The following is a 23,139-nucleotide window of genomic DNA, read 5'->3' on the forward strand; positions in this document are numbered from 1 at the left end:
ATCAAACCCAAGGCCCAGCTGTAATCCAAAACTACCAATTAACTACAAGAGCCACCTCAAATGATTTGAAAACCCCATTTCACAACGCTACGTAGTTTTTACACATTTTGTACAGTTGGCAAAGACTTGACGTGATGATGTAGTATTGTGTGCTGAGCAGTGATGTAGAAATGGGACCGTTGTTATCAGGTACAATTACAATGCAGAAGGAAATGCGCATACAGCGGGCATCCACTGCGGCTTCCAAGCGGAATGGAGTACTGCTCACTCCTAGCACACATGCAGCAACTCATTACATGCCATCAGCTTAGGATGAATAGTGACGGCCACATCCAGTACATACGGCCGGTGACAATAGTCCCTCAACCCCCTGGAGGAGCAGTAATAAACATGGACAAACGGATTTGACCTGAAAATTACATCTTCCAATAAGATGCCAGCAGGGCTGGCCCACACTGTAGTAGCACAGTCGGGCATCTACACAGAGGTGTAGATGCCCGGGGCTGCTGCGGGCACACAGGGCGTCGTCTGTCCCCCGGGTCTCGTCTCTTACCTGCCGGGGCGGTGCGGGACGGGACGCGGCTGCTACACGCCAAGTTCCAGACTCAGTCAGTCAGTCTGCAGAGTGACGCTAGGGGCGGGGCCGCCGCAAACACAGGGGTGCGGCCTGGTCTCCGCCAATAGCCATGCCGCTAGCATTCGCCGCATGCTCTGTGAGATGTCCCTCTGGGAGGGGCTGCTGCTGCCGGGAATGTCCCAGGGCGGGGCCTGTCCACGCTGCGTGTGGTGATGCTTGTTGGCAACATACACGGCCACTCCTCCGTACTCATTGCCCTGTGACCCCCCCCCCCCCCCCCCCGCAAAGCTCCAATATTTATATAGTGTTTCTACATCAATGGAACGAAGTGCGTCGCAGCACGGAGGCTGACATTTGTACACACACACAAAATGGTTACAGCGCATGTTATACACCGCCTCTCCCCCATGTATGAATACAGCAGTGTGTGCAACACGACAGGGGCGTTATGTGCACACACACAATTTTTTTTTTTTTTTTTTTACATTGCAACACATTTTGGATTACTGCAAGTACGTGCGCTGCTGATACCCACGGTATTTAATTAAACAGAAATTAGTTGCGTGGTGTTTTGCAGCAAAATTACACTGAAGGGGCTGCCAATGTTGTGTGCAGGGAGCAGTGACATGTAGCAGTGGTTCCCAAACTGTATGATGTGGCTCCCTGGGGTGCCTCGGGACACTTGCAGGGGTACCCCAAGTTGGTGGTCCAGGACCAATTCAAATTATTTATGGTTAATTATTTATGCGCAGGCACGCCGGTCGATTGTCAGGTCTCACGGTCTTATGTGCTGCACATAATATTTATCGAACTGCAGGAGCAATCACATGTGGTTTTTAACCACATGCAATGCTCAAATGCATTCCGCTTGTGGGAGGCAGAGGGAACGCTTTTTCAAATGGCTTGGGGAGAAGGGGCCGGAGGGACCACTGGCGGCGTGGGAGAGGGTTAGCAGAGGGCGGCATTGTAGCTGTAGCGATAGCGGGTGGTGGGGGTCAGTCAGCGGTGCGGCAGAAGTGTTTAAAACGCTGGGGGCTGAGGGCTGCCCAGTGTTTAAACACTTCTGCCGCCAGCACTGACCCCCGCTAGCGCTACATTACACCGCCTTCTGCCCTCCCTCTTCCAACACCCGATGTGCCATCTCAAGATGGCATGCGACATTGGGTGCTGTAAGGGGACACTTATTACCATAAGATGCAATCGGGTTTGATGGACATCGCACTTTGAGGTCACATTGAATCCGATCGCACAAGTGTATGGGCAGCATTAGAATCGCAAATAAAACACAATCTACTTAATGTTATATGTATTCTGCTTTTTTTCTTTTTTTTGGTCTAGGGGTGCTGTGAAAAGAATTTGGTACTCTTTACCTAGAACGGCGCCCACGATTTTGATCTTAGGCATCGCAAGGTAAAAAATCACGTCGGTCACATCGCATGCGACCAAAAAAAATCGCATGCGATGCGACCGACGCGATTACCGCGATTTTACATAGGGAACAATGTTAAATGGCCCACAGACCACAAATAGCCACCCTGAAGTGTGAAATGGCCCCCCCAATACCTTTAAATAGTTAAATAAATTATTATAATAACGATAATTACTATTCAACATACTTAAGGATTGGATTCCTGGGTAATATTTTTGAAATAACAAACTCCACTTGACTACGTGGGGCAGTATAGATGGTGTAATGGATAGCATTACTGCCTCACAGCGCTGAGGATATGAGTTCAATGCCCACCAAGGCCCTATGTATGTGGAGTTGGTACATCTCCCCGTGCTTGGGTAGATTTCCCTTAAGTAATCTAGTTTTCTCCCACAATCTAAAAAATATATATTGTATATAATAGAGATATATATATATATATATATATATATAAGAGATATATATATATATATATATATATATATATATAGCCAGGTAGTACAAAAGTATACACAAACAGCGGCACTCAGTGGGTTTTCAAACAGGTGTATTCAAATTGTCCAACGTTTCAGGGACTAGCCCCTTTGTCAAGGTGCAGGAAACAACAATAACAGTGGTCATACATCAAACTTATATAAGGTGAAATTTACCGTAAGGCGTGTTCGTTCAGACACCGGGGACCGCCCGCTGCCGGAAGCCGCTCTAACCGGAAGGCGGATGCCTGAGTGTGGGTGGTATTTCATTTGCGTGTCAGCGTCATGGTGCTGAGACGCAAGCTTCTGATATATGATGGCGGTTTACGGAAGCTATATATATGACACACTCCATTCATAGTTGCTTCTGCCCCGGTGCAGGTTAGTGAAATGTCATATAGATATGCAGTAAAACCGCACACATGGGACTTTGCTCCTTCCGAAATAATTATCAGGCGACAGTGCAAGCTTTCGGGAAGTTTTATTATCCCGTCCTCAGGCTAGATAAATGTTACAACAGTGACAAATAATGAACATACCTTATATCCCCTCCTGTCCTCCACACAGTCCCATGTGTGCGGTTTTTCTGCGTATCTATCTATCTATATATCTATATATATATATATATATATATAATCACGCGTCACCCCTTCTCCGCGTCTTCCCGCTCACTCTGACTACCTCCGCTTGCTCCACCCACCCAGTAAACTGCAAAAAGGACTGCTTCTGAGCCAGTGGTTCACAAACGTTTTCAATCACACCTACAATATCAGAATATTTTTCACGGCACCCCTAGGCCAAAAGTTTGTTACTGAGAATTTCAGAAACAAATTCTCAGTAACAATGTTATCCTTAGGTTCGGTTATGTGGTGAGGAACATGACTCGCTTCTGCTTACCCACATATTTTATAATTGGAAGCCACAAGCTCTAATTTTGCCTATTTCTGGGCCATAATAATTGGTTCTAGATTTATCAACCTGAGGTACCCCTGCAAGTGCTCCGGGGTACCCCAGGGAGCCTAGCCACACAGTTTGGGAATCACTGTTCTTAGTAGTTCCCAGGGTCAGAAGGCCAATCCCAATTCAACTGGGATGCACGAGCGCAGGGGCGGATCCAGGAGAAAATGACAGGGGGGGCACCATGACAGGGGGGATGGGAGTGAGCGGTGTTAGTAGTGCCAGTGTGCATTCTCAGAGAGTGAAGCGAGATAGAGAGGAGAGTAGAGAGAGAGGGAAGGAATGGGATTAGAAATAGGCCCTGACATTTTAAGTCCATAGGCCCACTGTGGAGTGAAAAGTGAAGGATACAGTGGTGTGCGTGCCGGGTGTGGGTTTTTTAAAAGGGGACGTGGTCATTCCAAAGGGGGCGTGTCCTTGAGTGTAGTGTACCACACCATATACCACTTTTACACATTATGCAACAAAATAGTGGACCCTATTATACTTGCCGCTTACACATGATGCCAAAAAGAATGAGACAAAATTTCCATAATGCCACATGGATTAAGCCAAAATTCAGATAACGCCACATGGATTAAGCCATAGTATAGATAATGATGTATCAATAGGGACATTGCGCGCCGTTGGTGAGCCAAAAATGTACACAGTAATGCCCATTACACATAATGTCACACACCGTAATACCAATTAAATATAATGTCACACACTGTAATGGCCATTACACATAATGCCAACAAAGTAATGCCCATAAAACACAATGCCATACGTTGTGATGCCCATTAAACATAATGCCAATACCAAAATGCCCACTAAACATAATAATGCCTATTACATATTATACCATTTAATTGCTGCTTACCTACATACTTATTGTCAGAGGAATATCACTTGTTGCCAGGGGTTACATGCTTCTTGCCAGGGGTTTTATTCTTGTTGCCATGCCATGGGATTGATATATTTTTTTTGCCAGGGGGGAGCCAGGGTGCATGCTTGTGAAGGGTTCCATTTAAATAGCGTGCCAGCGCTACCCAAATCCACACTTCCGGGTAGCGCTGGCCGCACTCTTCTGTTCTGACAAACACTAGAGGTATAGCAGTACCTCTAGTGTCTGTCTCCTATAGGGCGGCGACAGTGGTGTAGCTAGGTGCCACGGTGCCCGGAGCAAGGGCATGTTTCGCGCCCCCCCTCCCTCTCAATTTGTAGTAGGTGAGGCTCCTGCTCAGTTAAAAGTGGGCATGGACCAACATTATACCACACACCGTAATGCCCATTGCACATTTTAGTGAACTTTGTAATTCCAATTACACATAAGCCCACACATGATGTCCATTACATACTATATAACACACCGCAATGCCCATGACATACTATATAACACCGTAATCCCCATAACATACTATATAACACACTGTAATGCCCATGACATACTATATAACACACCGTAATGCCCATGACATACTATATAACACACCGTAATGCCCATTACATACTTTATAACACACCGCAATGCCCATGACATACTATATAACACTCCGCAATGCCAATGACATACTATATAACACACCGTAATGCCCATTACATACTATATAACACACCGTAATGCCCATTACATACTATATAACACACCGTAATGCCCATTACATACTATATAACACACCATAATGCCCATGACATACTATATAACATACCGTAATGCCCATTACATACTATCTAACACACCGTAATGCCCATTACATACTATATAACACACCATAATGCCCATGACATATTATATAACATACCGTAATGCCCATTACATACTATATAACACACCGTAATGCCTGTCACATACTATACAACACACCGTAATGCACATGACATACTATATAACACACCGCAATGCACATTACATACTATATAACACACAGCAATGCCCATGACATACTATATAACACACCGTAATGCCCATTACATACTATATATCACACCATAATGCCCATTACATACTATATAACACACCGCAATGCACATTACATACTATATAACACACCGCAATGCACATTACATACTATATAACACACCGTAATGCCCATGACATACTATATAACACACCGTAATGCCCATTACATACTATATATCACACCATAATGCCCATTACATACTATATAACACACCGCAATGCCCATTACATACTATATAACACACCATAATGCCCATTACACATTTGACACATAAGTGCCACTTACCTTCATGCTCGATGCCAAGGGGCTTCATGCTCGACTGAATCTGTTTGGGTGCAGCAGGGTGGGAGGGTGCTTGCAGCAGGGTGGGTGCAGTAGGGTGGGAGGGTTGTGTGTGCACCCACCCCCCCCCCCCCCGCCTGTGCTGACAGCCAGCCAGCCATCACCCCCGCCCCGCTAGCCCGCGTCTCCCCGCTCCCCCGCTGTGCCCGCTCCACAGTGTGCCCGGCCGGGAGAGAAATGTGCTCCTATCCTATGTAAAATTCATATCTCCTGCTGGACCGCTAGCCAATAGGCGCTTCAGCAGGAGAAGTGAATTTTATACAGTAGCACATCTCTCTCCCGGCCGGGCACAGCGGGGAGCGGGCACAGCGGGGGAGCGGGCAGCAGAAAAAATAAAAAACGTCTGAAATGACAGGGGGGGCACATGCCCGGGTGCCCCCCCCCTGAATCCGCCAGTGCACGAGCGTCCCACACACACGCGCGTGTCCCAGTTACCGTGCAGCGGGGGAATGCGAACCCTGCCCATCTCTTCAGGGAGACGGGCAGGGTTAGGGGGGAGCAGAGGGTAGCAGACCGGCAGCGAGGGGAGCTCCGTTAGAAGGGGATGGGCGCGCGTCCCCTTCCAGCAGCTGGCGGTTGTCGACCTGAATACCAGACCACCGCTAAAAGAGATGCGTTCCATCTGTACTTTGTTTCATGCACACAATCATTACAATTTTTTATGTATACTATTACCTTCATTCTATGTGTATAAGGAAATACATGAAAAAATAAAAAACTTCATGTGCTTAGACTTTAGCCCCATCCCTAACATATCTCATTATAGTATGCGAATACTCCAAGATACGGAAAATTCTGAAATCCAAAATACTTCTTGTCCTGCGAGTTTTAGATACGGAAGACAACCTGTAAAAAAAAATGTATTGCATTTCATAGCTTGCAGCCATAATTATGCACAATTAGCATATTTCACGCCCTGCTCTACATTGTTATAAATATTAAAGTCAATGTGAATCAAAGTACTGTACATAGCTGCTGCATAAGCCAAGAAAAATGCTGTACAGCATTAATTACTTGCTTTATCGTCCAGTCACGTGAATAAGCTACAGGATTGTTCCCATAATGAATGGAATGGAATTCATGGCATATGACACACTTGTCTCAGACACATGTCTTCATGCACCTCACCTAATATGCCATGTTGAGATGCCCGAGCGAGTTAGCATGGATGTAACCCTCCTTGCACTGGGTATATGTTTGTCCTGAAAATGAGTTAATGCAATGCAACTAGGATGCATCAGGAAAATGCACCAATTCATTTGATATGCTCTATATCTGTTTGCTATGGAGTCTAGATTCAAAAGGACAACAGAACTTGGGGCCTTATTCTAGTTCACTCTTAGAGGCAAATTCCTTCTTAGCTGGACAAAACCATGTACACTGCAGGTGGGGCAGATGTAACATGTGCAGAGTAAACTAAAACCCCACCCAAATCTAATTCTAAGTGAGATCTATATTGCAGTGTAAAAATAAAGCAGTCAGTATTTTCCCTGTACAGAAACAAAATAACTCCCCCAAAGCTAAATCTCTCTGCACATGTTACATCTGCCCCCCTGCAGTGCACATGGGCCTTATTCGAGTTCACTCTTTCAGACAAAATCCATCTTAGATGGACAAAACCATGTGCACTGCAGGGGGGCAGATGTAACTTGTGCAGATCTAATTAGATTTGGGTGGGGTTTTACTTCAAAGTGAGATCTATATTGCAGTGTTAAAATAAAGCAGCCAGTATTTACCCTGCAAAGAATCACCAAAAAATCACCAAATCTATTTCTATCTGCACATGTTACATCTGCCCCCCTGCAGTGCACATGGTTTTGTCCATCTAAGAAGGATTTTGTCAGAAAGAGTGAACTCGAATAAGGCCCTTGGTTTTGTCCAGCTAAGAACAAATAGCCATGGCCACTGCATTGTAGCACTTCATATACAGAGTCGGTGTTGCATATAAAGTTATTCAGCAGAGTCTCATAGTACACTATGAGTAAAGCGCATTTTCTGGATAAAAAGACTCCCAGTGCCAGGACAGACTGTTTGCGCAACTGCAGAAGGCACATCTCAGAGATGCCTTATGTATAGTACAGGAAAATCCTCAACTATAAAATGCAAATAAGTCTAATAAAAAGGCATCCTACATCTGCTTCCTGCAATGTTACCTAAAACAAAAACAAACCTCATACAAACAAAAACCAAACCACCTTCTTAGCACTACGCTTACCAACGTTAACTGTTCACTTTCCACTTCTGTCAATCTATAAAATATATTTGTCCCCCACATGTAGTTAAGACTGGTGGGGTCAAAAGGAGATGGCAGAAAAGGACATTATCTTGCCTTGTCACTAGTAGAATTCCAGAAGATAGTGTAGTGCAGAGCCAGCGGAGCACAATATAAAAGGGACAATCTACTCCATCCTGGCAGCCAGAGACATAAGGTGCCCATACACGGTGCGATGATCGCACCAGTTATGGGCTGGATCGCATCGCATTGTGCAGCACATACTTTTTGTACTGTGCGATGGGATGCCCACGGGAGCGCGCATCCCATTGCATGCTGCTACCGCAGCATGTATGGGCACCTTCAGGGGTATCTCTGATTTACTGGCTGGTAATCAGGGGGCTCACAGACAATCCCCATACACTACACAAATCAATAACAATTGTTGTGCTCTTTGTGGTTTGAAAAAATGGATTGGCGCCAAAGAAAGAACTGACAACTATTTCTCATGGTGACAATTAGAAGATGAACATATTTTTCCTTTCATTCACTTTTTTTGCATTTCAATAAACTGTATAAGGGGTACACGGCATAACTTTGGGGGGGGGGGGGGGGGGGATGTGTGGAATACTATCCAAAAAGTGACAAAATGGGCTTAGCACAGGGGTGAGAAAAACCTCAGCAATGAGAGGGTTTAACATGGCCCCTATTATGTACTTCTGCAGTACAGACTTTGCTAGCATAGTTTAAATAGAACTAATAATAAATAATCTTATTTGTTTTGGATTGTGCAACGCGAAGTAATACTTTCTACTAGTCTCACCAGCTTCAAATATGGACTTAAATTAGTCATATCATCAAAGCCTACCATCTTTCCTTCTATCTCCGCTTTTACACTACAACAGGAAGTAGTCCTAATGCAAACATTTACATCCTATTTACAATGGGTGCAGTGTGTGTGGTACAAACAGGCCCCCTGGGGTCCCACACCTCACACCCATTTCTGTCAATACTTACCCTCCTGAGTCTCCTGTCATCAGCAGCGCTGCAGAAATGACCAAATTTTCCCAGTATTTCGATCATGCACAGTAAGAAAATCACTGAGAAAATGGCCACTGCACCATTTTCCTGTAGACCATGTGCAGTAGACTCTAGGACAGCGTGCGTAGCTTGCTGTGCTCGCCACACTATATAATATCAACTCCATGCATAGTTGGATAGTAGGGGTATGAAAAAATGGGGTGCATTTAACATGGGATCCCAGATAATACATAAGTACCGAAAACTTTAATGAGAAGTCTCCGAGTGCCACTTTCTTTAGAAAATCTGTACCATTATCCATTGGGGGCACAGAAGCAATTGCTTGGAGAAAAGGAGAGTGCAGCTCCTACAAAACGACTAATATATATATATATATATATATATATATATATATATATATATATCTGCATTAAGCTTGTTCTTGTTACTTCACCAGTAAGAGAATACTAACTTATCTGCGACCTTACAATAAGGTAGGGATGAGCATTGACCATCGATAGCCAACAACTATTGTTTATAAATTGTTTTCCCATTGACAGCGGAGAACCAATGTTCCTCTACCAACGATGGTAAAGAGCCCACCAATGTTTCTTTTCTCCTTGGCATGAGGACACGGAGGCTATCTCTGCCCCTATATTAGTAATAGATCAGGGATGTTTTTACCATGATGACCATCCTTACTGTATGCTGAATACCGGATGTGGATGGGTGTGGATCAGTTGGTCACCAGCATGTTGTTAGACAGTCATTAGGTTGACATGCATTTAGGTCGACATATGTCTAGGTCGACATGGGTCCAGGTCGACAGGGTCATAAGGTCGACAGTGAAAGTCAATGTGCTCTCCATGCTTCGGGCTTGTGCCTCGCTTAAGAATAAAGCAGACTGTATTTACTCTACACAGAAACAAATGAACTCACCAAAATCTAACTCTCTGCACATGTTAAATTTGCCCCAACTGCAGTGGAACATGGTTTTGCCCACTAGAGCAAGATTTTTCTTTAGAGATCCATACTGACTAACCCCCATGGTTAGGAATCTTTACAAGAGTAAGTTATTTTACAGCAGCTTGGTAGACAGACTAAGGGCCAGATGCACTAAGCTTCAAAAGTGATAAAATGTAAAGTTATAAACTGCCAGCCAATCAGCTCCTGTCTGCCATGTCACAGACTGTGTTTGAAAAATGTCAGGCAGGAGCTGATTGGCAGGTTGTTGATTGGCTTCGTCCTGACGGTTCGTCCTGATGAAGCTCCCCAGCGAAGCGTGCGCTGACCAAACACCTCGTTTGACCCCCTGTTCCCTTCCCCAAACATGAATGTATTTTGATCTGTTTAGATAGGGCTGATTCTGAAAGTGGTACACCGCACTCTGAAGCGGCTGAACCTGAGGCGCGGCACTTGACGCCCGTGACCTCTATGCTCAGCCACTCAGGCGCACACCTGGCGGTATTCTCCCCCCGGCGTTGCAGCCTCCACCATAGTCACATAGTCATAGATTTTGCATGATAGACTGATACCGAGAGACAGACTACAGTCTGCTCCGGATTTTGTCTTATAGCAACAGTGTAGCGGGTGATTAGACCGCAGTCTTACAACTGTAACTACAGCCGGTGACTGAGCAGCATTTAACTGCAATTTACGTATTACTGACAAGACAATAAGTCAGAATCACTGACACATCGACACACTGTGTGTCAACAAAACTGTTGTGCCACCAACTTCAGAGAACGCATACATGTCCACCAGTGCCTATATGTATTAAACAGACAACAAATTTGTGAATTAATACACTTACCTGAAACTTTCACTTAAAAATTAAAAATAAATAAAGACATAAAACGGAAGGTACACGTGACAGTGGGGTCTCACGTTGTAGGGATAGTTATATCCCGTTTTGAAATACATGTTTGTGTATGTATGTGTAAATCTGTGTGTTTTTTATTTCGCTCCTTTTAGAAATATGAATTAAAAGCTACATTTTACTTAATCTTTTTCTTCTGGTGCGCCACACAGAGACATTCTTCTCTCTATCCACTATTTTTCCTCTTGATTACTGCCTATGGGATCCAAAGGTCTCTGAAAGTCACCTGCTCTCTCTTAATGTGCGTACACACTGGCATTTATTGCTGGCAATATGGTCAGCGATTGGAATGTGCACTGGCGAGATAGAGATATATATATATATATCTCTATCTCTATCACACATACACATGTCCCACACCATGGTGTATATAGTATACGATATCGGGTGGGAAATTAAGTGAACAATATAGATAATTGACCTCACTGGGACCCGCTTAACATATGGGTTATTGGCTATATAGCCAAAATGATCAGCCAAGAGCGGGGGGAGGGGGTCATCATTACCAATTCGCGGGAGCGCACATTGTTAACAACATTGAGGATACATACTTTCAAAATAACCTCCAGTGTGTATGGGGCTTAACTCAATGTGGGGGGTCAATGAGTGTTTTTTTTTGTAGAGCACATACAGGAATATAAATAAAAAGTTCTTGAAACACAACACAAACATAGTAGGTGTTTTAAATTGGTTGCTTAACTGCTATTTGTAGTAGGCATGGTCACAGAATGTACTGAAAGAGGTTTTGTACAATTTTTTTTTATATAAACAAGTGTCTTCAGAATTCCATTAGATGAATCATAAGGGAAACCTGTTGTTTTAACAAATTGACTGCACAGTTTTTTTTATACTCAAGCCAGGTAGAAATATATATATATATATATATATATCATAAAAAACACCTTTGGCCAGATCTGGGAGCTCACCACAGACAGGTGTATGTCGATCAGACCATGGGCATAGTGAGCGGTTAAGTTTAAAACAAATTAAGGATAAGAGTTCCAGTTATGCAAATTGCACAACCAAACCTGAGCAACGGCGGGTACCTCGGCTATTTTTTTTTAATAAACTTAAGGTTCCCATGTTTCATATTTTTATTACTGGCATACTCAGGTTCTGCCAAATTCTCATTATTGTGCAACTTGGAAAAGGAGAAAGTGGATGGTGGTGAAGCTGGAAAGGTAGTAATAAAGTAATTAATTTAATATAGTTATTTATAGAATTGGATATGTGATGGTCATTTTTTAAACAGGTGTCTGCAAATGAAAGCATACACCATTTATACCCCTTTTACATGCCGCAAAAACCCGGCTCATCGGCAGTGTAAATTGGTCACGCCGTATCCCTTTACACGGAACACGGATAGGACCTGGGTAGAGGGCGGTGTAAACGGGTATGCCGGGTCTTCCGACCCAGCTCCCATTTACATGAATGGAGTACGTTCAGGTTGGATGGGGGGGGGGGGGCACACACAGCCTCCGCTTCTATCTTCTATACTCTGCAGACAGCAGCAGCGGCGGTGAATGGATGCCTATGTGTGGCGGTCCATTCGCGGACGACGGCCGAGGGGGGGGGGGGGGGTGCACGGAGGCTGCCCAGCAGCCTTCCTTTGTGCTGGGCTGCCCCCAGCACAGCGATCCCGGCGGGGATGACCGAGGTCCCGGCGCATGGAGATGATGTCAAGTGCCGCCTCCATCTCCGTAAATGGGGTAAATCCCGGATCCGATCCGGCTTGGATCCTTGTTCCAAATGCCGGGTCGGATCTGGGATTTTTGGTGTAAAAGGGGTACTATTTTCGGTACTTATGTAGTAACTGGGCTGCCGATTTCTAAATCGGGTCGGATCGGGAGATCGCATCGCATCGCATGCGACCATGCGATTCGATGCGATGCGATGCGATGCGATGACCCGATTTTTCCATAGGAATCAATGTTAAAATGGACTGAGTCCATTTTAACATGGAATTCAATGGGAAAAATGGGTCCTTTTCATACCCCTACTATCCAAGTGGGCATGGAGTTGGATATAAACCTGTGGCGAGCGTAGCGAGCCACCGAGCCCGAAGCGTGGCGAGCGAAGCGAGCCCCGCGAGGGGACGAATACCGTCCCCTCGCGGGGCTCGCTTCGCTCGCCACGCTTCGGGCTCGGTGGCTCGCTACGCTCGCCACAGGTTTATATCCAACTCCATGCCCACTTGGATAGTAGGGGTATGAAAAGGACCCATTTTTCCATAGGAATCATTTTAACATTGATTCCTATGGAAAAATCGGGTCATCGCATCCGATATCGGATGCGATATCGGATGCGATGCGATGCGATATCGCATCGCATCGCATCTGATTGTATGCCTTAACTTAAGGCATACAATCAAAAAATCGGCAGCCCAGTTACTACATAAGTACCCTATTTTCTATCGATTTTTATAAATGGATGTCTACAGAGATGGAGGAGGGGGGGGGGGGGGGGCAAGATGATAAACTGTGTGTCCTGACATTATCACATCACAACAAAACAATAGGAGGAAAGAACAAAAATGTATTTATGACATTTAGCATTGATTATCGGAAGCTCGAACGTTATATTTATACACTTTTGAATGAAACAATTGTGCAGCGTTTTACATGCCCACACAAATGGACAATCTAAATATATTTCCTATTTCTATGCTAAAATATTTTTAGTACTTTGTTATATTTGTGAGATAAGTGATCAGGACCAGAGATCTGCGAGACAGATGCTCAGCTGATAGTTCTACACCCAGCGCTGCTGCTGTCAGGCAACCCAGCCTATATACAGTATATGCCATAGCTGTAGTAACAAGGAGGAGCCCACGCCAAAGGGCACAGCATGGATACATACCGGGCACCATCTCATTCACCATGAACTACACACACACTTGCCAAATACACATGACATACAATAGGTTGCCATCCAGGCCTCAGCTGCACCCGTCCAGACACAATAGGCGCACAGCTGGAGGACGTGGGACTTACATGGGGACCCCGCACAGCGCCGTTTCCGTTACGAGGATGCAGCTCACTCCCCATTCCGATCAGATGGCTTGGTGTAGTGCGGCGCAGGCTGTGCGGTGACTGGCAGCTCCCTTCTCTATACTGGGCTCTCCCCGGCGATCCTCCCTCCCGTAGCCGCCGCACTAGTAGATGTGAGTGTAGTTTCTGTGATTGGCATCCGCACTCCATTCTTAACGGAGGGCGTAGCCCCGCCCCCTTCTATGCAAAGCACACAGATGCTACTCTCACCCAGCAGCAGCAGCAGACTGTCTACTCTGCATTGCCAGCTTCTACCCTTCCCATTTCCCCTTCTTCACAGCTCAGCTGCATACCACGTGACTGACGTCCCCTTGCTCTGCTGCTCTGCCTGACATCGAGGGATCCTGGCCTGATGCTGCTGTCATACTGCTGCTACACATGTGCTGATGATTAGTAGCAGTAGGAACAAGCAGATGCTGAGCAGATTTTCCTGTATACCCAACAGCTTCCCATTAACAGTTTTACATTTAATTGATAATTTTATACATACCCTCCAACATGTCCCATTCCATTAGGTACAAAATGCTCTGTTCCTGGACTTCCCTGCCAGTGGCAGTTACAGATGTGAGCCTGCAGCACAGTCCAATATTCAAAAAGGGGAGCCACACCAGCTGCCATCCCAAACATCACTGAGAGTTGATGTGACCCCCCCTCTTTGAATATTGGACTGTGCTGTAGGCTCACATCTGTAACTGTCACTGGCAGGGAAGTCCAGGAACAGAGCATTTTGTACCTAATGGGATGGGTCATGTTGGAGGGTATGTTTTATACAGAGCTGGATTTACTCCATGGGGCCCTAGGCAAGATAAAGTTTTGCCCCCCAGTGGCAAACGCAGGATTTCAGGGGGGTGGGCGGGTTCAGTACGTCCGAACAAAAAAATAATAATATATATATATATATATATATATATAAACACACACACACACACATACATCCAGTGATGGTTCGTACACTTTTGGAGGAGGAGGGCTGCCACGATGCGCCCCCCTGCACTCCCTGCACCTTCCGGTCCCGGCCACTGGTCCCCTGTATGGGGCCAGCGCATGCGGAGTAACTTCATACATACTGCGCATGTGCTGGACTAAACCGCCATGGGCTGCCTTTGCAGCAGCCCCTGAGGCTTAATCAGGTTGCCGGGTCCGGCGCATGCGCAGTATGATCTGTGGTACTGCGCATGTGCAGAACCCGTTTTGGGGGCTGCCGCACATTTGCGCACAAAGAGGCATCCTGGATGGAGGATGCCTCCCAATGGGACTGCCTTGAGTGACTGGGAGGTCAGACTTCCAATAGGAAGTCACTGTCAGTCACATTGAAGCCAGTGCAGTCTCACAGACTGCATCTGGCTTCACTTTAGGCAGAGACAGTGGCAAAATTTGCCTGGGGGGCTGCAGCCCATAGGTAAAAAAAGGAACTGCATATATCATATCTCTAGGGTTACCACCCGTCTGGGATTACTCCAGACAGTCCGGTAATTAGACCGGGTGTCCGTAATCTGGGAACTGGAGACCGGAGGTGGGAGATTGTGCGCTGCCGGGGAAGCCAGCTAGAGCAGGTACGCCTGCGACTATTTCAAATATCGCGCCTGCACTGCTCGCGGTCAGCCAGCCAATCGGGTGCAGCTGCTCCTGATTGACAGTCGGACCACGAGCAGGGCATTCACTATATTTGAAATAGCACCACGGACCTGCTCTGGTGTCTGATACAGCGGCACCACCAGGCTGCAGAGCAGCGCAATATTCTCTGCCCAGCTCCAGCTGCCTGATCATTTGCATTCCCCTTGATAAAAGAGCATTTGTACTCCTCCTTGGTAACAGGCATTTGCCCTCCCCTCAGCAATGAGCATTTGCCCTTCACCTTGGCAACAGGCATTTGCAGTCCCCCTTGGCAATGATCAATTGGCCTCCACCTTGGCAACAGGCATTTGCCCTCCCCCTTGGCAACAAGCATTTGCCCTCCACCTTGGCAACAGGCATTTGCACTCCCGTGGCATCGAAGGTGCTCTCATATGCCCTGGATACAGAGATAGGACTGGAGCACCAACAGACTAGTGATTAATAGTTGATCTGGTGGTGGTGGCTGTAAACTTGTTGGTCATGTCTAGCTCTGGTGGCATACTTAAGAACAGCTCAAGGCACACTAGTGTGCCATGGCACAATGGTTGAAAAACACTGGTCTAGTGTATGACCAGCATAGGAGAAATAGGGCTGTTACACACGCTCCGGCTCCTGCAGGGTGGAGAAACCCTGCACGACCAAATGCCGTGCCGCACACACAGTAATTGTTAATGGACACGATTGTGTCCATTCACACGGGACGGCCCGGTCACCCGGTTGCAGCTGGATCCCACCATTGGAAGGGACGGCTGCCGGGCTGTGGCCATCCCCACCATTGTAAACTGCTGTGTGCGGCACGGCTTACTGGCCGTGAAGGGTTTCGCCGCCCGGCAGGAGCCGGAGCATGTGAAATAGCCCAGAGGGTGAGGAAGGAATTGAAGTGAATACACCCTTCCAGTCAGTGACCACACCTACCCAATAGCCGGTCACACATTGTATTGCCCTGGTGGGCCCTTTATGTCCCAGTCTGAAACTGGTCCAATTGAGCTCTAAAACAAATGAGAGGCTCTAGCCTCTCTTGTGCCTCTTCTCCTCATTGGGGCAGAGGGCTTCAGAAATATATAATTCAAACATATTGCTGATCCCACACATACTTTTCAACAACCGCAATTGCATGGAGACTTAATAGGCTTTTATAGGCTTCTTTCCATGTGCTTGCATGGAGACTTAATAGGCTTTTATAGGCTTCTTTCCATGTGCTATGTGACTTGTTCCTGTGTACTATTTGTACAAAAAAAGGTACTTGTTTCCTAGCACGGCCACACCGATTTACATCGGGGTGGTCGTGTCGGAAAAATCGGGTCGATCGCATCGCATGCGATTTGGTGGCATGCGATGCGATCGACGCGACCGACCGATTTTGGACCCGATTTTTTTTTTTTATGAAATGTAAATCGGGTCCCTGGGACCCGATTTTACATTGGATTCAATGTAAAATATTCCCAACCCCCCCAAATGTCACGGCGTACACCCCACCCCACGATAGACGCCATCCCGAAGCGTGGCGAGCGCAGCGAGCCCGCGAGGGGCGGCGGTGCGCGTCCTCCGACCTTTTCATTCCCCTACTATCCAAGTCGGCGTGGAGTTGAGAATAGAATAGTGTGGCGAGCGCAGCGAGCCACCGAGCCCGAAGCGTGGCGAGCCCCGCGAGGGGACGCGTATACCTGTGAAGTTATACGCGTCCCCTCGCGGGGCTCGCTGCGCTCGCCACGCTTCGGGCTCGGTGGCTCGCTGCGCTCCCCACACTATTCTATTCTCAACTCCACGCCGACGTGGATAGTAGGGGAATGAAAAGGTCGGAGGACACGCACCGCCGCCCCTCACGGGCTCGCTGCGCTCGCCACGCTTCGGGTTGGCGTCTATCGTGGGGTGACGACGGGGACATCTTTAACCCCTTCACGACATTTGACGTATATATACGTCATGGCCGGGAAGTACTTCCCGACACATGACGTATATATACGTCATGACTTTAAACTGTCACTGCGTCTCGAGACGCAGTGACAGAGGGACGATGTCTGCTGTCCCTGACAGCAGACATGTCCCTGCATGCCCAGGGGGGGCTGCGATGTCGCCCCCCCGTCGGCGATCGCTGTGATTGGCTGTTCAGTGTGAACAGCCATTCACAGCGTTTTCCTGTGTTACCAGCGAATCAGACGCTTGGTAACACAGGTGTCAATCACCGCCGGGCGTCAGGGGGCATGAGGGGGTCATCGGTGACGATGACACCTCACCCCACCCTCACCCCACCTGCCCCCAAGGCTGTGATTGGTCCGTGGGACCCACGGACCAATCACAGCCAAGGCGCGACATTTAAACTAACGGTGACTGCGCTGCAGACGCCATTCCGGTCTGGAATAGCGTGCAGAGCGGTCACCGTGCCTATCTGCCGTGATACTGACCTGATCCTTGCTAATACTTACCTGATCCTTGCAAATACCTTACCTGATCACTTGATCACTGCTTGTAGCGTGCTGGACGCTTCCTGGATCTGACTTCCTGAGACTTCCTGCTGCTGCTGCAGTGTGATAGAGAGATAGAGAGAGAGATAGAGAGAGATAGATAGATAGTGACAGAGAGAGCTATATTTTGTGTCTGCTACCCCCCCTTTTTGGGGGTGCAGTGGTTTTTTATATATAAATAACTGTCAGTGCTGCTGCTGCAGTGTCATAGAGTGATAGATAGTGATAGATAGTGATAGATAGTGATAGATAGTGAGAGATAGAGAGATTTGTGTCTGCTACCCCCCCTTTTTGGGGGTGCAGTTTTTTTTTTATATATATAACTGTCAGTGCTGCTGCTGCAGTGTCATAGAGTGATAGATAGTGATAGATAGTGAGAGATAGAGAGATAGAGAGAGATAGTGACAGAGAGTGATAGAGAGTGTATATTTTGTGTCTGCTACCCCCCCTTTTTGGGGGTGCAGGTTTTTTTTTATACATATAACTGTCAGTGCTGCTGCTGCAGTGTCCTAGAGTGATAGATAGTGATAGATAGTGATAGATAGTGATAGATAGTGAGAGATAGAGAGAGATAGTGACAGAGAGTGATAGAGAGTGTATATTTTGTGTCTGCTACCCCCGCCTTTTGTGCTGATCACTATATCTGAGGTGATCAGCAACTTTTTGGGGGCGCAGAGGTTTTTTTTTTTTATATATACCTGTCAGTTGCTGCCAGTTGCACCAAAGGTTGTGCACCTGCTGCCCCTCACTGGTAATCAGTGTCGCATCACTGATCACCTTTTTTTTTTTTGTGGGTGCTGTGTGGTCTTTTTTTAATTTTTTTTTTACACACATTGTGATTTTGTGGGTGTCCTGTGGCCACTGTGCGCTGATCAGTGACGTACATCACTGATCAGCTTTTTCGGCACAGGGTTGATCTATTTTTTTTTTTTTTTATCAAATTCCTGTTGCCTTTGAGCGCTGTTCAGTGACGGACGTTACTGACCAACATCTGTGCTCAATTTTTGGCGCAGGACCTTTTTTTTTGTTTTTTTAACCCCTTCAATTTTTTTTTTTTAACCCCTTCAATTTTTTTTTTTTTTAACCCCTTCAATTTTTTTTTTTTTTGTATAAAGTATTTTTTTTTTCTGCACTACATACACACTACACACTACATACCCCCCGGGTTGAAATAAAGTTTGTACCCCCCCCCCTACACTATACACGTGTTGAAACATTTCACTACCAGTAACACAAAAATAAAAATGGCATCCCAAATGTCATCCCAAATGTCATCCCAGTCATCCAGAAGAATGTATTCAGTGGAGGAGGCATATGCCATGCTTGCTTCTGACTCTGACACAGCCAGTGAGGCAAGCGGGGAATTTGAAGGATTCATCTTAAGCTCCTCTTCCTCCTCTGGTGATGAGGGACCCCCTCAAAGACGCCCCCGTACAGCAGCTGAGACCCCCCCCCCAATAATTGATCTCGTATGGACCCCACCACCAGACAATTTTGAGCCCCAGGTTCCTGAGTTTTTGGCCATGCCAGGAATCCAATTTGATTCCACAGGTCTCAGAGAAATTGACTTTTTCAAATTATTTTTCTCTGATGATTATATAAATTTAATGGTGGACCAAACTAATTTATATGCCCAGCAGTTTATTGCTCAAAACCCCACGTCATCATTTGCTAGGTGGACCCCTGTAGATGCAGTAGAGATTTGACGTTTTGGGGTCTGGTGTTTCATATGGGCATAGTAAAAAAGCCACAAATTAGGCAATATTGGAGTACAGATGTTCTGTACAGCACCCCATTTTACCGTATGGCCATGACTCGGACTCGTTTTGAGGCAATCCATAAATTTATACATTACACCGATAATGCACAGTGCCCACCCAGAGATGATCCCACCTTTGACAGGCTATTCAAAGTCAGGCCGGTCATTGATCATTTCAGTGCCAAATTTGCAGAGCTATACATCCCTGATAAATGTATTAGCATCGACGAGTCCCTTATACATTTTAAAGGAAGGGTTAAATTCCGCCAGTACCTTCCCAGTAAGAGGGCAAGGTATGGCATAAAAATGTATAAGCTGTGTGAAAGCACCACAGGGTACACCCACAAGTTTAGGGTATATGAAGGGAAGGATTCAAGAATTGAACCGCCAGAATGCCCCCCCTCCCTCGTAGGTGTTAGTGGAAAAATTGTCTGGGATTTAATGCACCCCTTCCTGGATAAGGGTTATCACCTCTATGTGGATAACTTTTACACCAGCATCCCCCTGTTTAAGGCCCTTGGTTCAAGAGGTACAGCAGCTTGCGGTACTGTGCGTAAGAACCAAAGAGGCCTCCCAAAAACGCACATTGCCCAAGTAATGAGAAGGGGTGAAAGCAGGGGAATATGCACCGAAAATATGTTGTTGGTCAAATATAAGGACAAGAGGGATGTCCTTATACTGACAACAATTCATGGAGACAGTACCACCTCCATCCCTGTACGAGGTACCAGTACCCACACCTCAAAACCAAATTGTATCCTAGATTACAATAAGTACATGGGCGGAGTGGATCTTTCAGATCAGGTACTGAAGCCGTACAGTGCCCTGCGGAAAACAAATATCTGGTACAAGAAGCTGGCCGTGTATATCATCCAGATGGCACTGTATAACGCTTACGTGCTATTCCGTTCTACCGGCCAGAGGGGGACATTTATGCACTTTCAAGAGGAAGTCATAAAGTGCCTAATATTTGGGAACCAGCAGGCAGAGGGCCCCAGTACTTCTAGTACTGGCCCCCGTATTGTACCAGGGCAGCATTTTCCCAACGAAATCCCCTCCACTGCAAGAAAGGGCAGGACACAAAAAAGGTGCAAAGTTTGCTATAAAAAGGGAATAAGAAAGGAAACTATTTTCCACTGTGAAACTTGCCCCGACAAACCCGGCCTATGTATAAAGGAGTGTTTCAAAATATACCACACATCTATGGATTATTAGGTTCATCATTTCACCGTGCTTCGGGGGTCTTGCTAATGCCACATAGCACCCACCATTCATTCCACCAGAATCTGAGCTGCAAAATCCAAAAATCACTCCTTCCCTTCTGAGTCCTGCCATGCACCCAACTGGTATTTTTTGGTCACATGTGAGGCATTGCCGTACTCTGGAGAAATGGGGGCACAGATTTTGGGGTGCTTTGTCTCCTTCATTCCTTGTGAAAATGAAAAATTTTGAGCCAGAAGTACATTTTTGTGTAAAAAAATGTAATTTTTCATTTTCACAGCCCAGTTGTACCAAAATTGGTGAAACCCCTGGGGGTTTGAAATGTACACTATACCCCTAGATGAATTCCCTGAGGGGTGTAGTTTGCAAAATGGGGTCACTTGTGGGGGGGTTCCACTGTATTGGTAATGCAACATAGCACCCACCATTCATTCCACCAAAATCTGTGCTCCAAAATCCAAAAATCACTCCTTCCCTTCTGAGTCCTGCCATGCACCCAACTGGTATTTTTTGGTCACATGTGAGGCATTGCCGTACTCTGGAGAAATGGGGGCACAGATTTTGGGGTGCTTTGTCTCCTTTATTCCTTGTGAAAATGAAAAATTTTGAGCCAGAAGTACATTTTTGTGTAAAAAAAATGTAATTTTTCATTTTCACAGCCCAGTTGTACCAAAATTGGTGAAACCCCTGGGGGTTTGAAATGTACACTATACCCCTAGATGAATTCCCTGAGGAGTGTAGTTTGCAAAATGGGGTCACTTGTGGGGGGGTTCCACTGTATTGGTAATGCAACATAGCACCCACCATTCATTCCACCAAAATCTGTGCTCCAAAATCCAAAAATCACTCCTTCCCTTCTGAGTCCTGCCATGCACCCAACTGGTATTTTTTGGTCACATGTGAGGCATTGCCGTACTCTGGAGAAATGGGGGCACAGATTTTGGGGTGCTTTGTCTCCTTCATTCCTTGTGAAAATGAAAAATTTTGAGCCACAAGTACATTTTTGTGTAAAAAAATGTAATTTTTCATTTTCACAGCCCAGTTGTACCAAAATTGGTGAAACCCCTGGGGGTTTGAAATGTACACTATACCCCTAGATGAATTCCCTGAGGGGTGTACTTTGCAAAATGGGGTGACTTGTGGGGGGGTTCCACTGTATTGGTGCTTTGGGAGTCTTGCTAATGCAACATGGCACCCACCATTCATTCCACCAAAATCTGTGCTGCCAAATCCAAAAATCACTCCTTCCCTTCTGAGTCCTGCCATGCGCCCAACTGGTATTTTTTGGTCACATGTGAGGCATTGCCGTACTCGGGAGAAATTGGGGCACAGATTTTGGGGTGCTTTGTCTCCTTCATTCCTTGTGAAAATGAAAAATTTTGAGCCAGAACTGCATTTTTGTGTAAAAAAATGTAATTTTTCATTTTCACTGCCCAGTTGTATCAAAATTGGTGAAACCCCTGGGGGTTTGAAATGTACACTATACCCCTAGATGAATTCCCTGAGGGGTGTACTTTGCAAAATGGGGTGACTTGTGGGGGGGTTCCACTGTATTGGTGCTTTGGGAGTCTTGCTAATGCAACATGGCACCCACCATTCATTCCACCAAAATCTGTGCTGCCAAATCCAAAAATCACTCCTTCCCTTCTGAGTCCTGCCATGCGCCCAACTGGTATTTTTTGGTCACATGTGAGGCATTGCCGTACTCGGGAGAAATTGTGGCACAGATTTTGGGGTGCTTTGTCTCCTTCATTCCTTGTGAAAATGAAAAATGTTGAGCCAGAACTGCATTTTTGTGTAAAAAAATGTAATTTTTCATTTTCACTGCCCAGTTGTATCAAAATTGGTGAAACCCCTGGGTGTTTGAAATGTACACTATACCCCTAGATGAATTCCCTGAGGGGTGTACTTTGCAAAATGGGGTGACTTGTGGGGGGGTTCCACTGTATTGGTGCTTTGGGAGTCTTGCTAATGCAACATGGCACCCACCATTCATTCCACCAAAATCTGTGCTGCCAAATCCAAAAATCACTCCTTCCCTTCTGAGTCCTGCCATGCGCCCAACTGGTATTTTTTGGTCACATGTGAGGCATTGCCGTACTCGGGAGAAATTGGGGCACAGATTTTGGGGTGCTTTGTCTCCTTCATTCCTTGTGAAAATGAAAAATTTTGAGCCAGAACTGCATTTTTGTGTAAAAAAA

The 23,139-nt window shown here is 46.0% G+C and overlaps 1 protein-coding gene across 2 annotated transcripts in view; it reads right to left on the reverse strand.

Annotated features, from left to right (window-relative positions):
* GNE (glucosamine (UDP-N-acetyl)-2-epimerase/N-acetylmannosamine kinase) overlaps window positions 1–14,158 on the reverse strand; it is a 52,977-nt gene extending 38,819 nt beyond the window's left edge. Inside the window, exon 1 of one of the 2 annotated variants that reach the window (XM_083179934.1) lies at window positions 13,826–14,158. In XM_083179934.1, coding sequence (XP_083036060.1) covers window positions 13,826–14,032 — 207 coding nt within the window. In that variant the 5' untranslated portion in view covers window positions 14,033–14,158. Of the gene's footprint in view, window positions 1–553; window positions 706–13,825 lie in introns of those variants that run through there. The other variant, XM_083179942.1, reaches the window with a different exon arrangement.
* Between the last annotated feature and the right edge of the window lie 8,981 nt (window positions 14,159–23,139).

The sequence above is a fragment of the Crinia signifera genome, chromosome 1 (assembly GCF_055691185.1).
Source record: "Crinia signifera chromosome 1, ASM5569118v1, whole genome shotgun sequence".
Lineage (NCBI taxonomy): Eukaryota > Metazoa > Chordata > Amphibia > Anura > Myobatrachidae > Crinia > Crinia signifera.